The sequence below is a fragment of the Telopea speciosissima genome, chromosome 1 (genome assembly GCF_018873765.1).
Source record: "Telopea speciosissima isolate NSW1024214 ecotype Mountain lineage chromosome 1, Tspe_v1, whole genome shotgun sequence".
In the NCBI taxonomy this organism is placed as follows: Eukaryota; Viridiplantae; Streptophyta; class Magnoliopsida; order Proteales; family Proteaceae; genus Telopea; species Telopea speciosissima.
In genome coordinates, this window is record NC_057916.1 from 5894416 (window position 1) to 5912643 (window position 18228).

At 38.7% G+C, this 18228-nt stretch overlaps 2 protein-coding genes across 4 annotated transcripts in view; one reads left to right on the top strand and one right to left on the bottom strand.

Annotated features, from left to right (window-relative positions):
• The window catches only part of LOC122639195 (asparagine synthetase [glutamine-hydrolyzing] 2-like), a 35803-nt gene extending 27660 nt beyond the window's left edge, over positions 1 to 8143 (top strand). Inside the window, exons 8-15 of one of the 2 annotated variants that reach the window (XR_006329487.1) lie at positions 4037 to 4117; positions 4215 to 4436; positions 5854 to 5988; positions 6825 to 6905; positions 6985 to 7071; positions 7262 to 7369; positions 7564 to 7865; positions 8052 to 8143. Coding sequence is in view for 1 of the 2 variants with exons in the window: in XM_043832023.1 (XP_043687958.1) it covers positions 4037 to 4117; positions 4215 to 4436; positions 5854 to 5988; positions 6825 to 6905; positions 6985 to 7071; positions 7262 to 7369; positions 7564 to 7809 (960 nt within the window). In the remaining variant the exon portion in view is untranslated. Of the gene's footprint in view, positions 1 to 4036; positions 4118 to 4214; positions 4437 to 5853; positions 5989 to 6824; positions 6906 to 6984; positions 7072 to 7261; positions 7370 to 7563 lie in introns of both variants that reach the window. The other variant, XM_043832023.1, reaches the window with a different exon arrangement.
• A 1456-nt stretch (positions 8144 to 9599) lies between these two features.
• Positions 9600 to 17913, bottom strand: LOC122649081. Of its 2 annotated transcripts, none has more exons than XM_043842444.1 (8): positions 17750 to 17913; positions 16570 to 17105; positions 16382 to 16454; positions 15035 to 15115; positions 14889 to 14952; positions 10412 to 10499; positions 9841 to 9925; positions 9600 to 9758 (listed from the first exon to the last, which is right to left on the bottom strand). In XM_043842444.1, exons 1-8 carry the CDS (start codon positions 17855 to 17857, stop codon positions 9663 to 9665), a joined length of 1131 nt encoding a protein of 376 aa, XP_043698379.1. In that variant the 5' UTR covers positions 17858 to 17913; the 3' UTR covers positions 9600 to 9662. The 2 variants fall into 2 exon arrangements, with proteins under 2 accessions (XP_043698379.1, XP_043698380.1); XM_043842445.1 differs by having other exon boundaries at positions 17756 to 17911.
• Between the last annotated feature and the right edge of the window lie 315 nt (positions 17914 to 18228).

The following is an 18228-nucleotide window of genomic DNA, read 5'->3' on the forward strand; positions in this document are numbered from 1 at the left end:
AGGTGTAGGGATTCTTCCCTACACCAGCATAATTAGCCATCGGGTAGGTATAGGGATTTTTCCCTACACCAACAGCAGTCGTGGGGATTTAGATTAGTATTTGTTTTATTTGTTTTTATTATGTTTTATTCTTTATTGAGTTGTAATTCTAATTAGGATTCCTAGATCAAATCTGAATCCTAATTAGAAGTCCTAGTTTTGAGTCCTAGTCCTAGTTGGCATTCCTATTCCTATTTTGAGTCCTAGTCCTAGTTAGGATTTATATTTCATGTCCAGCCTTGAAGGCTATATAATGTAAGAGCTCCATTGAGCCCCCCACGATTTAATGAATAAGAAATTTGCTTTGTTACATTCCACTGTCCTGAGATAGGCTGTGAAGGTGAGGCTGAGATAGCCTTCACGAGTTCACTGTCTCTCTCATTCGTGTGCATTCAGATTTGTTCAAGTTTGCTACTGCTGATTGTTTGAAGGTTCATGGCTCGATTATCCGACGCTACCAGTTCAAGAATCCATCCAATAACCAGTAGAGTAAATCTCCATCCCCAAACCCTTCTGTTCCTAACCCTCTAAGCCAAACCCTAATATCCCTCCATCTCCAAACGTCACTTCCATAACCTAAAACCTGCCCAGCCTGATTCCACCATTAGAAGCAGCCCAAACTTGGACCGAATCTCCCCCTCACTATTTGGGAAACTCGATCCAAGCCCCTAGCCATAATACTCATTATAAACCCTAGATCCCTACATTGATCTCCTTCTCAAACCCTAACCCTAACTTCACTATTCATCTAATTCCACCCTAGCCAATCCATTAAACCCTAGTAAATCCTGGTTCTAGTTCTAGTTGGCTTTATCCCCATCTAGGATTACATTATTTTTGGTTTCGGAATTTTAGGGTTTTTCCCCCTTTGTATTCTATTTTTTCTCCCACCTTTTCTTCATGTGGTTGCTGTCAATATAGGGCGAGCCCCTCCTTGAGGAATGGGACTCAAAGCTGGAAGGAAACGTCAGATAATGGCAAAAGATTCTAGTTTTATAGGTTGACCATTCTTAAGGCCTCCCCCTTGCATTCCACTTTTGGCCATAAAAATGGTTTGCAGGTAATATTCTTTGGCTTTGGAGGTTACAGAGAGTCATATCAGAGAAGTTGAGACCTATCGACTCTTTCTTTGCGCCTGTCAGGTCAGTGTTGTTTGTTTTTTTCATCTCAAGGAGGTGCTGGCTTGCTAAGGGTGCTCAAGGCTTAGTTTGGACATGAGTAGAGGTAGAAAGGAAGAAGCATAGTATTGGTTACCAATGCCAGAGTCTAAAGACAGGGATGGCATCTGGTTATCTACTCCAGCCAGAAGAGGATAAGGCTGATAGAGGAGATGGTTTGGAGTCCTGTCAAAGATAAGTCTTTGTGAAGAAGAATCAATTAGGTAAATTTCCTCATGGCTGTGGACGTAAAAGGCAGATTTTGGTTTGAAGGTGATATTGATATTTTGGAATGGAGTAACAGGGTGTTTCAAACAAAAAAACTAGTGGAGCAGGGGGAGATTAACTTTTTTTTATTATTTTTTATAGGGGGGGGGGGGGGGGAGGGGGTTAAGGTGCTTAGACTGCATTCTTTTTTCTTTGTCTTCCTCTTTATGTTTCCTTCGTCCTGAGGATGGGGGGTGGGTTGGTTTTCTGCTGTTATCTGTTGTCAGTGGGGACTTCAAAGGGTTGGAGTTGGAGGTTTACCTGTCTTGTTTCTGTACTCTCTCTTGCTGGTAGTTGGCTCTATCCTGTGCCTTTGTGAGGCATCAAGTCCTTAATGGAAGATTCACTGCTAAATTCCTCTTGAAATGCTCCAGCCAGGCAACTTCCCTTTTCCACCTAGATAAATATAGAATACAGCAGTGCCAAAAAAAATAACTTAGCTCCTTGTGAAATCTTGACCACTAGCCATCTAGTCATCTGAGGTATACAAATGACAAATGGGTCCGTATGCAAAGAATCATGTTTTATTCCACCGTTGGGTTTCATGGCAATGTAATTTAGATGCCAGTTCAACTAAGAACCAACACTACAGCAGGATCAATGTACTGATATTCTCAGGCTTTCATGTGACAATCAAACATCAATTCCAGCGGCTGATTCCGTCTTTCGAATGGTCTTCAGCAGATCAGTAAATTTCAGGGTAGAACTCTCACTGAAATCAAATTGAATAGAAGATAAAAATAAAAATAATAATAATAATAAAAGAAAATAGAAGATCGAAGAAGGATAGTTTGGATTGAGTCTCTCACACATGGCCTCTCACCATATAGCACTGCATCTCACAGCCATCTGAGTCTCATAGAATAAAAGAAAAGACTCAAGCCAAAATCTCATTAATCATATTTGTGTGCAATTCTGGCCTACCTTACAAACTTATATAGAAGACTCAAAAACAGACTAAGACAATAAAATGGAAAGGCCTAACCCAATCCTTACCTAATAAGGTAACCTAAGTTGACTAGGAAAGTGAAATATTAAAGGTAAACAGACTCAAAACAAGAATCTAACTAAACTAATGAAATAAATCCCGTTTTCCTACTTTCTACCCATATTTTAGGCTCATTAAATTGGCCAATTACAAAGTAAACCTATGGGATCAAAAACACAACACCTACATAACCCAACCCAAAGCTTATTTTCAATAAAATAAGCCCTTTAGGTGACTTACCTGCATCACAATGATGATACATTGATGTCCTCATTGATAAGAGTTAACAAAGACATGGGAGCTCTTCCCAGCAGTCAGTGGTCAAGCTAAGGTAGTATTGTTGTTGTTGTTTTTCTTTTGGTGGCTAGGGGGGACTGTAGGAGGAGAGAAATTTCTGAACAATTTGATGACAAATACCATCTAGTCAGAGCATAGAGAGAGATCAATTAGATATTGTCCCAATGGTTATCGATCTTAAATGAATTTAGAGTCACAATCCATAGGCTGTTTGTTTGACTGTGAATATGTAATGATGAGAAGGGATGATTAATTAATTTTGTATTTAGCATAAAAAAGGCATCAATACATATGACACTGTGAGGTCGGACCTCGGTGCAACGGTAAGGTTGCTCCATTGCGAACTTGTGGTCGTGGGTTCGAGTCAGGAAACAGCCTCTCCGCCAAGCGGAGGTAAGGCTGCAAGCCTGCATCCATTATGACCCTCCCTAGACCCCGCAGTGGCGGGAGCCTCATGCACTGGGTACGCCCTTAATACATATGACACTGTGTGGTACCGTGTATAGTATCATCATACGAATTTTTTTCATCATTATCATTTTTATTTTAGGGGTATAGCATCATTAGCATTCAAATGCCACTATTTTAGCCACACTTACCGTAGAGCAATCAATACCTAAACATTTTCTTGTAGGTTCCAACAAAAAAAAAGTTGGAGATTCTATCTTGTTCAAGAAGATTGAAGGAGTATCAAACAGAAAAAACTAGAACAATCCATCAGGGGTGTTTACTGCATTATAGATGGCCAATCTTTGAGGTGTCTAAAACTCTGTTTTAGTTCTATGTGAATGTTTCGTACCCTTGAGACAGACTTACTGATGCTGATAATCTGATTTCAAACTCTGGGGACAATCCATAGGGGGATTACTGTCTTGAACGCTGTGTGAGGTGCTCAAAAGTTGAGAATCAGATTCATAATCTATATATTTCTCTTGATCTTATACATGCATGACACATTGGTCCCCTTTCCTCTCAGTTCCTTGCTCATCCTATTTTTATATTCTGCATTTGGGTTATAGATGATTTGAATCTCAACCCAAAATGTAGGATCATGCTGTTATTTCTAAACTCTAGGTTAATTTACATCTTAAGCTCATTGGTACCTACATGGAGGTTTTTGCTTTTCTCAAATGTCTATCTCCTTACAGAACAAGGTCCAGAATACTATGTTGATAGAGTTATATGCTTGAGGTTTTATTTTCATCTTATTATCTATTTTTTAGTAATATGTATCTGTATACCTTACCTTTGAACTTTCTTATTTTTCCCATGCATGTTTCTTATTCAGGGTTCACCAGATCTTAAAGCTGCAAGGGAGGTTGCAGATTATCTTGGTACTCACCACCATGAGTTCCACTTCACAGTTCAGGTAGTTTCTTCTCTAGTTAATGTTGCAAATAAGAAGAAAAGCCTATTGGGTTTGTCCTTCGTAATGCAGGATTGTGAAGGTTTCTTTGTCATATCAGGAAGGAATAGATGCAATCGAGGAAGTCATTTATCATATTGAAACGTATGATGTGACTACTGTCAGAGCCAGCACTCCGATGTTTCTAATGTCTCGGAAAATAAAATCATTGGGTGTGAAGATGGTTCTTTCTGGAGAAGGTTCTGATGAAATTTTTGGTGGTTACTTGTATTTCCACAAGGCACCTAACAAGGAGGAGTTTCATCGGGAAACATGTCAAAAGGTACTGCATGCAAGGGAATTCTTTTTTTCCTGTTCCTGTTATTGAATAGGGAGTAAAAAATAGCCCCCTTGTGAACAGCCTAGCGCACTTGGTAGTATGTGGTATGTGGAAGCCCATTACTACTAGGAGGTCTTGGGTTCAGGCCTCTTGGTTCACATCTCCCTTCCCCCATAGAATAGAATAGACTAGGACCTATCAAAAAGAAAAAAGTCCCCTTCCCCTCACCACCCACACCCCCCCCCCCCCCAAAAAAAAGAAAGAGTTAACATTGACTTTCTTTTTTTTGGTAAAGACTGACTTTCACTATCCTTATTTTTATAGGCACAAAAAAAAGTTGCTGATTAGGCCAACCAGGGTTCTTTCCTGCCTTCCTGGTGACACATTTTTCCCACCTGGAAGGATGATGTGGCAATTCTAACTGTTGGATGTTTAGGGAACGGTCTAGATTGACCACGTATCAAATTTCAAAACCAAATTCAGTCATTTGCCCTCCCTGTGATGGCATACCCTCCCATGTATGATGTGCATGCATCCCCTAATTAATCAGTGTATTCTTGGTAGTTTAGAAGTTTTAATGCTTCATTTTGCTATGGGACGATTTCCATTTGGGCTGAAACTTGATATGTGAGCAGGGGACTCTAAGGTCTACTTGTCCACCAAATTTCATCCCCGTATGACTTTTTGTGTGACAGAATTAGGTCTGCCAACCAGAGATCCCTTCCTGGTTGGGCCTACAAGAAAACCCACTTCCATTTTTTTTTATTCATGAGCACCATGGTCTAGTTTCTTGTTGCTAAGAAATATTTTTCAGTTCCTGAGTTTACAGGATGTTATATATATATATATATATATAATCAGATTGCTTATATGTGCTGTTTATGGCAGCATATATATCAGACTGGGCCAGTCCTGCCCAAAATTTGGCCTGTCTTGCACATGGTTTAAGTTGGCTGGGTTGGTTCTAGGCTGTGTTCTGATGCCAGAGTTGTTCTTGGCTTGTTTTTGGATAGACCTTGTCCTGTCTTGAGCCAAACCAAGCCACAATATAGACAGGTAGGTAGATATTGGGGAGATGTATCATATGTGGTGCTGTCAAGACAAGCTTTGCCTTGATTGCCCACCAACTTGTGTTATCTGGATGGCTGATCTGGCCGATAGTCTTTTGGATTGGTAGGCTACTACCCCCGAGTTGGCCATCAGATTAGTTTCAGCCCCCCATCCAACTGTACAGCCCACTTTGTATGTGTTCCTGTGTATTGTATTTTATAAATATTTGTGTTAATGAGAACCATAAGCAGAAAAAGGTATTAGGATGTGATGCTGGGGCTGCCTGAGTCCATTCCATGCAGCGATAGTTTTATACTTACCATGTCTCCTACATTGATGTGGTACACTAATGGTTATTTTTCCTTGTCAGATTAAAGCTCTTCATCTATATGATTGCCTAAGGGCAAACAAATCTACATCAGCGTGGGGTGTAGAGGCTCGTGTTCCATTTCTGGATAAGGAGTTCATAAATGTTGCTATGGACATCGATCCACAGTGGAAAATGGTAAAGATGTTAATCCCAAGTTGTTCTCGTAATGTTATCTTGTCCTTGTGTAGCTGCAAAAACATTTTGGCACCCCAAATATGTTCTTTGATTAGAGCTTATTGAGTATTTTTGGATGCATGGAAACTCTTTTGAATGTGTCATTGCATAAATTGACATATTGTTCTATAATTCAAGCCTACCCAAACCCAACCCAAGGCAGCATAAGGTGATAAGCTTGGGAAAACTGACCTTAAAATAACCTCAAGGATTGAAAAGGTCTGGAGCCCTTCAAGTCCTGCACATGTATGCCTTGATTTGTGTTCCTTTTAGTGGTTTCCAACGCTTTGTATCTATCAGAGGTCCATTATCGTTATTTATGATTTCTTGTTCATGCGTGCATGCGAACTATTGTTCACATGTCTACATCTGTATTAAGTGACATGCTGAAGGTAAGAATCAAGGATTACGACTCATATTTTTCACAACAGACCAGACAGGGAAGCAGAAAATGTCCAGTAGGTTTTCTGGTTCTCCAAGGCCAGTAATCAATCAGGGAACTGACAACTGGAAAGAGGCCAGTTCAGTTCAACTTAATTGGACCTACCGGGTCAGTACACATTTGGAACTATGGTATGACATACCTAGCTTGCTTGGTGAAAGCAAAGCATTTTGATACTTATTTAGTTAATACTCATACTTTGGCTCAGAAACAGTAGCAAAGTTGTTTGTATGTTGCAAGTCTCAGTACTTAGAATTGACAGGTTTATTTCTTCATTGTGATTCGGATAAAGAAGTTCTATGAATTTATATAATGCCTACCTGATTAAACTCACATGCTTACCGAACAATCACAGGTAAGAGCTGATATTGGTCGCATTGAGAAGTGGGTTCTACGCAATGCATTTCAGGATGATGAGAACCCATATCTGCCGAAGGTTTGTCATCATTTATGTCTTTATTGCCATTTCTGGTACTTTGAATGTTGTTCCAACTATCCCTTCTCTTCGGTTTCAGCACATATTGTACAGGCAGAAGGAACAGTTCAGTGATGGAGTTGGTTACAGCTGGATTGATGGCTTGAAGGATCACGCAAACAGACATGTACGTTACTACTTACTACCTTGATTTTTTTTTTTTCAAATTATTTATAAGAACTAACCTGTGTAAAGTGACAAAAGCTTTAGCGTTCCAAATGAATGACTCTTGTTTGGTACTCTCATCCAGGAGTGAATAAATGGTTTCTTTTCCTAAAACTGATGATGCATGTGATTTTTCTTTCCCTCGTTGCCAGGTCTCAGATGCAATGTTGACTAAGGCAAGCTTCATTTATCCAGAGAATACCCCCACAACAAAAGAGGCTTACTACTACAGGACTATCTTTGAGAAGTTCTTCCCCAAGGTCTGGATGCTAGCTTTCCCCCATATTATTTCTTGTCTATAATTTTTTTTTTGCTTTCTTGAGAAACTAAAAACTTTTGATGGGAGACGCAGCTTTGCAAAGACCAGTTTCTTCTTTGTTCCTTATTTTTCCTTTTCATATGCCAATTAAGGTCACTGATTGTATTTGTGTTACTGATTAACTCTTTCGGACAGAATGCTGCAAGGTCAACAGTTCCAGGCGGTCCTAGCGTTGCATGCAGTACTGCTAAAGCACTAGAATGGGATACAGCATGGTCTAAAAATCCTGATCCCTCAGGCCGCGCTGCTCTGGGTGTTCATGCTGCTGCGTACAATGAAACAGTGGATCCACTTTCTTCTGTGAAGAATACAAGTTCGTTGCTTGATATTCCTCAGAAATTGCAGGAAGGCATTGTAGAGGCTACTGCAATGGCTGTTTGATTAAGTTTTCAACCCTGATTCTTTTGTCATACTAATCTTAAACTAGGGTTGCATTCTTAATGGCCAAGAGATTATTCTCGCTAGGATTAGGGTCCTAGCCCCCCCCCCCCCCAACTGAATATAATTCTTTGTTATATCCTCTTTAGGAATGTCAATTGTACATTTTCTTTGGAGGATAATGCAAGGAAACACTGTCTTCCCTCATTCAACCAGGTCATTGTTTGAGTTGGTGTCTACTAGTTAAGTCTAGTTCCATTTGGAAGTGTACGGCATTGGAACATTTGTTTCAGATCCTTTGATTTGTTAATTCAAGCTTGTTATTCTCTCCTTCTCCGTAGCAAGATTCAAAATCCCGGAATCAGTCTCAGATCAATCTAGGGTGAAACTGATCTGATACCGATCCGGATCAGTCAAAATCGGCTTACATTGACCCAAAATGATCAAAATCCAGGTTTTATCGGATTGGTTATTGTATCAATAAAAAATTTAAAAAAAATCTAAAAATGGGTAGTCACAGGGTTTTCCAGATTTTGTGCTTTGGTTATGAATCATAACCCCTATGTATCTGTTGAGCTTATCTTCTCCATTTCCTCAACCTTACCCATCGCCAACACTACCACCATTATCACCACTTTCTCACTATTTCTAGGTTTTGTGGGATCAAATCAATATTGTTTTGGAATTAAATCTTTTCTTAATCGATTCTCCAATAAACAAAAGGTAAGATTGACACCCTCCCCCTCTTTACTCGTGGGTTTGATGAGGCTCCCAAATCTCCAAATCGTGGATTAAAAGGCTCAGGTCAAAGAATAGAAAAATCTGGGTTTTAAATCCTTGACCATCTTATGCAATGCTGTGAAGGAGATCAATATTTACATGGAATAAAATCTTCCCTTACTCAATTCCCCAGTAAAAAAATGTAAAATCCCCTTTTTAACGCGGATTTGAGGTTCTCAAATCTGTGTATCGTGGCTTGAAAGGCTTGGGATGAAGAACAAGGGAAAAACCCTTTTAGTTATGCGTATCAGATCAAATCATCCGACCACCGTTCCATGAAACCTGGATAGAATCGGCCATATCTCAGGATCGGACATGACCGATACCGATCCGAGATTACAAACCATGCTCCGTAGTAATGAGACATCAATCTGAAATGTTGTTCATTTCATCTATATGAAAGACTATGATTTAGAAATCGAGGCAGCTCTGCCAAGCTACTGTTTCCCAATATAAAACAATGATCTTTTAATTGCTTTTCTTCCACATTAAGTTGTTGGATGGTTGTGCAACGTGGAAGGGTTAGACCCCAATTCAAGCACCTACCTCCCATGTATTGCGTCCCCGCCAGCACGCACGCTCTTACAGGTTATTCATTTTTTAATATATTTATTTTCTCACCTGGGCAATCTTCATTTGGGCTGAAACCTGATATGTTAGCAGGGAACCTTGGGGGTCTCTGTCTACAAAATTTCAGCCCACTCATCCTGAAAGCCACCTGGACAAGCATGTCCAGAAAAAGAAACTGTCGGATCGAGCTAGAAGGCTCATTAGTCAATACTGAAATGTGCAAGTACAAGTTCAACCAATCATTACAATCAATAGGGCCAAAACTGGAGAACTACAGAGGATAAAAATCAGTTCATGTCATACCAAAATTTGTATGTAATAGTTCTTAGTTAAGCGGTCATATATATACAGTTGTGAAGCAACTTCACTCTATGTACAAGGTTGACATTTACACAAGTCCTTACCAGTTTCGGGAGAAAGCGAGTCAGTATATTCAGCATCATACAACTAGCTTGATGTATCGAGATGTCTATCCTCATGATAAAATGTGATCAACTCGCAGGACGTTAAGAAAGATTCATTAATCGGCAGATCCCAGGAGCCTCTGACTGGCACAAAGCAATCGTTTCCTCGTACTTCGATGCATAGGCAAAGCCCCATAGCTGCATAGCATCATAAAAGTTTGATTCAAGAGTTCACATGCATTTTAATCATCGGTCGGGTGGGACACAGAATAAAGCATACCTCAACCTCCTTAATTTCAAAGTCCTCGGACTGCGCCAGACAGGAGTTCCCGTAAGTTTCTGAAACTGAACTTGACCCCCTCAATCTGCAAAAATGTATAGAAGTCAGGCAACAGATATCAATGTCACTGATCATTAAAGTATTAGATACATTTACATTATGGCTAACCGAAGGAACTGACCACCCTCCCCGAAGAGAGAGAGAGAGAGGGTGGTGGAGTTATATTTCCCAGCATTTAGAAAACCCGTATCATCCAAAGCACGCATGGCACAGTATATGTATCAGACCTACAAAAGGTCCTCTTCACCATTTGAAATGATTTCAAAATGGAGAAACAAGAAAGTCCCAAATTATAGGTGTCTTTTTGTCATTTTGCCCGATCCAGAAATGGGGAAGATAGATTCTCCACCCCCCCCCCTCTCCATCCAAAAACAAAAAACTCCAACCAAAAGAAAAAGGGGGGTGCGGGTTTGATACACATACAAATTAAACAATGGGTTTTTGAATAATACTTTTTCGTTTCACAAACTAAAAACCTAAAAGAGGGGATTGGATAGGAATAGAGACTCACAGATCATCACCCAAATAAAGTGCAAAGTGACCACCTCCACCCAATGCTAAAAAGTCGGGGGAACAAAGAGTGAAATAATGATTTGCCCCTGCACACTTACAGCAGTTAGAATCCAAATCTTTGCAACTCGATAAGATTTGCATCACAATTGTTCCTAAGCCAAAAAATGAACTCATTGAAGATGATTCTATGTTTCAGTAGGGTTAAGCACCTTTTAGATGAATGCGTGAAGAACGGTACGAAAATATTTAAAAATACACACTACTCTAGCATTGTAAGCCATCCTAAGATATGTATTAACTATTAACAACTTAGCATGGTCCAAGTGGGCTTGCAGAGTGAGAAAATTCTGTGAGACACAAAATTTAATAATGTTTTAACCCAGATAGAGGACCATAAAGTGTTTCTATGTTCTAGGTACGTACATACAAGTGTCACCTACTTCACAATACTTAGCTTGAAGGTCCTGCCCCATCCTTCAATTGACAAACTCTATTTCAACCAATCTGAATTACTACAGGAACTAAGGCAAACTGATGCCTTGATATGATGGTGAATTGGAGAGAAAAGAGAGCTATGCCACCCACCTAAGAGAGGGTATTGAAAAGAAGTCCTTGGAAAGATATGGTTATTGGAATCACTAATAGATGTTTCTTCTAGGCCTTTGTTTCCTCATAAAAACAACTGCAAAAATGTTACGATTTGCATTTGTAGGGGATTTTACAAGGAAACAAGCCGGACCCTAATGACAAAAAGTCAAACCAATGATCATAACAGCTCAAGCAAAATGTGAGGACAGTATCAAAGTATACAAGAAAAAGATATCCACAGAAGCCACATCCCATGTGGGCCATCTAAAGGTTCATGTAAGTATGCACTGGCAAGTCCATGAAAAGAAGCTCCTTGGAGGGAGCCGTATCCAAGATTTTTAAGTATCGAAAAATATCGTACCATATCGTATCGATACAACCAGTATTGGTGGGTATCGACGATACTAATTTAAAAAAAAATATAAAAAAAATCGACCTATACGGTTCAATACAGTCCGATACAGGTTAGATAAACTTGTTACACCTCATTTAAACCAGCAAAACAGAAACCATGCGTAAAATATGGATCTGAGAGCAACTGAAGGCCTTGGAATCTTGATTTTCTCCTTGATATGAGTTGGAGGAATCATATAGCATAAACAACGATCCTATCTTCACCATTTCAACAAGTTTTGGGAATTTACAGTGCTCAAATCTCAGATCGAAACAAATTTAAGTGAAAAAGTGGATAGCTTATTTGCCTCATTACACAGAATTGTAAGAAAGGTGAGCTTATTTAACCGAGGATAAAGTGGTGGAGCTTAAAAGGAGATACCTTGAAATCATTTACTGATAAAGTGGTCAAACAAGAAAAGTAAGACTTTTAAGGGATATACTAATACGATGTAGAACGAGATGACTACTTGTATTAAGAAGATTAAAAAAGATGTCCTAGATGAATCGAAAGGAAAACGCCATTCCTCTAGACAGACTTAGTGGTGGGATGATGAGGTTCAAGCAACCATTAAGACTAAGAGAGCTATTTATAAGACATGGCAAAGGACTAAAGATGTAGAGGATTTAAAAAGGTATAAATTTGTCAGAAATGAAGCTAAGAAAATTGTGGGAAAAGCAAGGGCAAAGAAATATGAAGATCTTTATAACAATTTGAGCATACAGGAAGGGGAAAAAATTATCTACAAGATAGCTAAAACGAGGGAAAGGAAAAGTAAAGATCTCGATCAAGTTAGATGTATTAAAAGTAAAGATGGTAAAATACTAATAAGGGATGAGGATATTAAGGAGAGAGAGAAATATTATTTCTATTTTCTACAGCCTACTAAATGAGGACTTTTTGCATTACCCATCAAGACACCACCCTAGGTTGTAGATATGTACGAAAGATTAGGGAGTCTGAAGTGAAAGAAGCTTTAAGGAGGATGAAAGTAGGCAAAGCACTAGGCCCACAAGAGGTCCCAATACAAGTGTTGAAGAGCCTAAGAATCTATGGTTTATCTTGACTAACCAAGCTGTTTAATAAGATTATGAGTAGAAGGAAAATGCCAACTGAATGGAGGAGAAGCATTTTGGTTCTAATTTATAGAAAATAAAGGTGATATTCAGAGCTGCAATAACTATAAAGGCATAAAACTAATGAGTCATACTATGAAATTATAGGAGGGGGTTATTGAAACTCACTTGACACAAGAAACTGCTATTATGGAGAACCAATTTAGTTTTATGCCATGAAGATCCACAATAAAAGCTATTTACTTAAGAGACTCATTGAAAGATTTAGAAATTGCAAAAAGGCATCTCCATATGGACTTTATTAACTTAGAAAAAGCTTATGACAGAATCCCTAGAGAGTTAATCTGGCAAGTACTAGAGATAAGAAGAGTTTCCAGTAAATATTTGGACATAATTAAGATATGTATGATGGTGTGGTGACTAGTGTAAGAACTGTGGGGGATCAAGGTAGTGAATTCCCAATTACAATTGGGTTACATAAAGGATCATCTTTAAGCCCTTATTTGTTTGCGCTTATCATAGATAATTTAAGTAAGACATTCAAGATGAGGTTCCTTGGTGTATGTTTTTTGCTAATGATATTGTTTTGGTGGATGAGACAAAAGCAGAGATTAAAGCCAAGTTGGAGTTATGGAGATCAACCTTGGAATCAAAAGGCTTTAAAATAAATAGAACGAAGACAGAGTATATGGTGTGTAACTCTGATTACACTAGGACGGATAATGAGGTGGTGAAAATTGATGAAACAGAGATTCCACAAAGTGATTATTTTAGGTATATGGGCTCAATCATAAATAAAGAAGGTGATATAGAAGATGATGTTTCACAGAGAATTAAAGTCCAAAGTGTTGTGAGATCGACATATTCCTTTAAAACTTTAAAAGAAAATTTTATAGGATAGTCATACAACTGACTATGATGTATGATGCGGAATGTTGGGAAGTTAAGAAGCATAATGTAGATAAATTTAGTGTAGCAGCGATGAGGATGTTGAGATGGATGTGTGGCAAAACTAGGAAGGATAAAATAAGGAATGATCATATTAGAGTTGATTTGGGAGTAGCTCTGATGCATGATATGCTACGAGAAAGACGCTTGAGATGGCATGACCATGTTCAACGGAGGCCTTTGGATGCTCCAGTACGGAGGAATGATTTGATTCAGATTGAAGAAACTAAAAGAGCTAGGGGAAGACCCAAAATGACCCTAGGAGAACTGAATAAGGTAAGTTAAAAGGATAGACGGACACAGAGATATATTTCAGAAATTCGGATTGCTAAACGAATCGGATAATAATCGGTCGAATAGGGGGATTATCATATTCGTATCCGATTAGTTTCGGGACCTAATTTGACCATTTGAATCTCAAAACCATCCATCCAGGTTTCAACTGAAATTTCTCAGTTTCGTGAAATATTTCAATTTCGAGCCTAGTCGAAACCTTGCATATTGCAAAATAAGTTGTTTTATGCTTCAAAACTGTATTTTAAATGTATCACAAGCACATCCATGCATTTCTTGACCATTCTATGCATATCTTTAGTGTATTTTGCATCTCTCCGATACGATATGATATGTCTCATAAAATCACCCTCCGACATTATACCCAAGGTTTAAAATCTCGTTTTGTTTCGGTGTTCTGGTTTGACCAAAATTTCGTCGAAATATGGTATTTTTTCTAGGAGTTTTGCTTGGCCATTTGCAAGGTTCGAGAACTCGCGAGATCTCGCCGGTTGGCCATTTGTGGGTGTAAAAATGGCAAAATGACCGAGAGATTTGGCCATTTGTGGGTGTAAAAATGGCAAAAATTTCCAAAACGAGATGACCAAAATTTTCGAAATATTGCATTTTTTCAATTCGATGTTACATTTCGTTTCGACTCGACCGAAATATTCGAAATTTCGACCGAAACGAAACAAGTTTTTGAACTATGATTATACCTAATACCGATACTTAAATGCTTCGACGTATTAGTAGTTGATCTCATTGCATGGGCTGTGGGGTTTAATTATTAAAGACTGCTACTGAGAAAGTCTAATATTTCAACTAGCGCAACTATAAAGGGTATGGTTCACCAGAGAGAAATACTGTCCTTGTTTAGGGAAGGTGTGTGATGTGATCCCATGTTGAGAAAGTAACTTCTCTGAGTCGCTCCCCTCTTCCTTATATTAGTATCTAAATCATGAACAAAGACTGAAATTGTTATCACCAGAAGCAAATGGAAGTTTAAGAAACAAACGCAGCACATAAAGGAACATTAGAACCTGCGGGGTATTTTCCTGTATCTTGAATAATATATTTTAAGGAACTGTATGATCAGTACCAAAATTGTCATTGACTCATTCTACAGACAATTGGAAGTTCAGGAATTTTTAGTATCCGTTACTGGCTTAAAAGAGATAAGAAGGAACTAGTACCTGTGGGACGGAATACCACTGGATGCCCAGATATATTTGTGAAAACAAAGGTATCATTAGTCCCCTGTTTGACACACAACTTTCAGTGAAAAATGCAGAAGCTGAGAGCTGGTGACAAGTACAAGAAGATTGTGTTCTAACAAGACCTGATATTTCCTCTTACTGGTTGGTCTCAGTGGTGCCTCGACTAATCCACCAAATACTGCACCTTTCTGGTCCCCAACAACCTGTGATGCATGGGACATAAACAAATGATAAACAAGGAAAGTTTATCCCAGAATGGCATTCAAATATCACATACAATCAAAATCCAGTGAGCCCCAGTACTGATATATAGGAATAAAAGGAATTGTGGGCGAAGTAATGAGAAAAGACATGATGGTTCATAGTTTTAATAGAAAACTTGGCCATAAATAGATTTGGAATCTGACAGAGAAATCCTTTGGCTCACCCCAAGCAATTAAATAAAGCTCCATTGAATTGAGTTCAGTTGCGTTTATGAATATTGATAGCTGGTGAAATGCTGAAGCAACTTTTGCATCAGTGAGGACAGAAAAGAACTTTATACAGTATAATTTCTCAGCAATAAATTACATTACGAGGAAAGCAAGAAATAATACAAGAACAAGTGAACGCCTGAAAGAACTGAGAGATAGCAAAAGACAAAAGTCCAAACAATACTATGTTTGGCAAAGCATAATAAAGCGAGAGGTTTGCAACCCACTATGGATGAGCTTCCTAGTAATAGTGTTGGCAATGTAGGTAGCCACTGGTCAACCGCCTAGTATATTGTTATATCCCAAGGACAAGCCTATTTTTGTTTTTCTGGGCAATACCAAAACATATTGGTGTCCAACAAGTATGTCCACGGTATCAGACACTTCATGTCTCCTTTTTCTTGAGAAAAGAAGGGAAGGGGGTGAGGGGAGCAAGAGAGAGTGGGACAGAGAAGGGGAGATATTGACACATAAGTAATTGTTTACAAGAAGAAAATGTTATTACATGCATATACAAACATGTTCATATGTTGAGTATTTAGTGGAGATATAATAGGCGTTTGTGTTCTGATTATGTTAATCTAGATTGCAATACTCAGCAGTCTTAAGGCTTAACCCTTTGTTCTACATGTAGTAGGAAGGCCGAAACAGGTGATCTCAAATGAGGGACAAGGCAATATTAACAGTTAGCATGATATTTGGTTTGGCTACACAAGTTACACAATGGAAGCAATTTCTAATTCAAACACTGTGCATCTGCACTAAGTGACGGTTTTTTAATTTAATAAAGAAAAAAATTGGTAACATAAGGGTGGCACCTCTCTGCATTGACCAAGTTAAATCATAAAAAATTGTTGGCTTACAAAGAATCTGCTTGGTTTACAACAGTGTGAGCACAAGTGCATAATTGATTTCTAGATTGTGTTCGGATGTATCATATAGGTAAAATTGCTTCATACTATTTAATTTTGAACATCATTCATTAAGAGGTAATACCAGTAAACTAAGGCCAGGGCAAAGCGAACTTCTCCGGTACAAGGTTGAAAGTGATATTCCGTGTCTCCAGGTACTGCATTAAGACAAGAGAGATGTCCAAAAGAATAATGCAATAAACGAATTAAAACCTAACAATAGTATATGTAAAAATAGGAAAATATTAACTTATAAAAGAAGTGTCTCAGAACCTGTAGAGCAGCACCCATTTCCTCCCTTGAACAAGTGCTGGAAGTGAAGCACAGAGAGCAGTTCGTGTTTTCTCAGAAAGAAGCAATGAAGGTTCAGAAATGTCTGGGAGACAACATCTTGGCGCTGTCTCCTTTGGATTCTTTACAGGGCTCAACTCAAGCCCAAGAAAGTTCGAACCGCCCATGTCATCATTCTTCATTTTCTGATCACCCTTCCGCCCTAAGGCTTGATTTCTGTAGCCATTGAACTTTGTGGCATTGTAGATTACTCTCACAAGTGATTGTTTTCCCCTAGAAAACAGTGTCTTCCTAGGATTATTTTCCTTCACCGGTAAGCTGTCAGATGCTGACTCACCCATTTCATCTTGATAACCATTTTGTTCCTCACCATGCGAATGACCCTCAGATTCTGAAGGTGCCAACAGAGAGTAGAGGAATGCTGTGAAAGAAGATGTATCAGGGCCATCTACTAGAGGCTCAGAATCCTCCTCTGCTTTTGACTCCTCTTCACTTTCTTTGGGCTCCATGGCATCCTCCTAAGAAAAAATTGGCTCTAAACATAAGTTAAAAAGTCCATATTGAAAGGAATGAAGTTCTCATGTGTTCTTGTCATGCGCTAGGACTTCACTAAAATTGGAGAACTACCATTCATACTCACTCCTGTGGTCAGCTAAGATGACAAGAAATGTTCTGTAAAAACAAAATCTATCCTGATTGTAACAAACACAAACGAAAAAGGACCTCCCAAGGATTGGCGTTAGTGTCAATCTCGAGTCAGTAGTACTCCTTGACATCTAATCGGATTAATAACAATCAAATTGATAACAATACCTTGCCTGTTTTTGCCAAAATTTAACCCTGATTATAAACCAATGAATTCAAAGTGATCGTATCAACAAATGGCAAACTAAAATCATACCCACCGTTATGACCAAGAACGGAACCCTTGTCAATCATATAAAAGTAAAACTAAAGGTTTGCCAGTAAGCAGAAACCCTACCGCCAAAACATTCAAACCCCAGAAACCAATTAGGGAATCGATGTTAAGCAAAGCCGTATCGTAATCCCACTAATCACCATAAAACCAGAATAGGGATCGTTACAAATAGATATAAATTTTCAGCTCAGAAACAATAGTTCAAAGAGAACCAAAAAAAAAAAGTTGGTTAAAGAAGCAAACACTTACACGATGATTTGAGGGTTCATCGGAGATTGGATTGAGAAGCACAGTGGTGAGATCAGAGACGAAATGGGCTGCTTTACTACGAAAGGAGTGTTCATGGCCCATCGATGGTCACTAAGAACAAGAGTAAGGAAAACAAAAATAAATTTGAAAAAGTTAGCTGAAAGTGCTCCAGATTTTTAGCTTCTATTTAAGAAACTCAGACTGACATAATCAAAAGCAGATAGACCAAATCTCAAATAACGAAAGTATATCTTTATTCCATGTCGTTCATTCTATCTGGTTTCTACTTTTTCTGTTGAAACTTGGAAGAGTGGAAGACTGGGGTAGAGCTCGGATGAGGAGGGAAGGCAGTTTCCTCTGATCAATCGGTGAAGAGCTATCAGTGATTAGTATCATATGGCCATTAGTAATGGAATGGGGCCCATCCATCAAAAATATTTGTAAAAGGGCCCACATATGTATGATCGGATCCA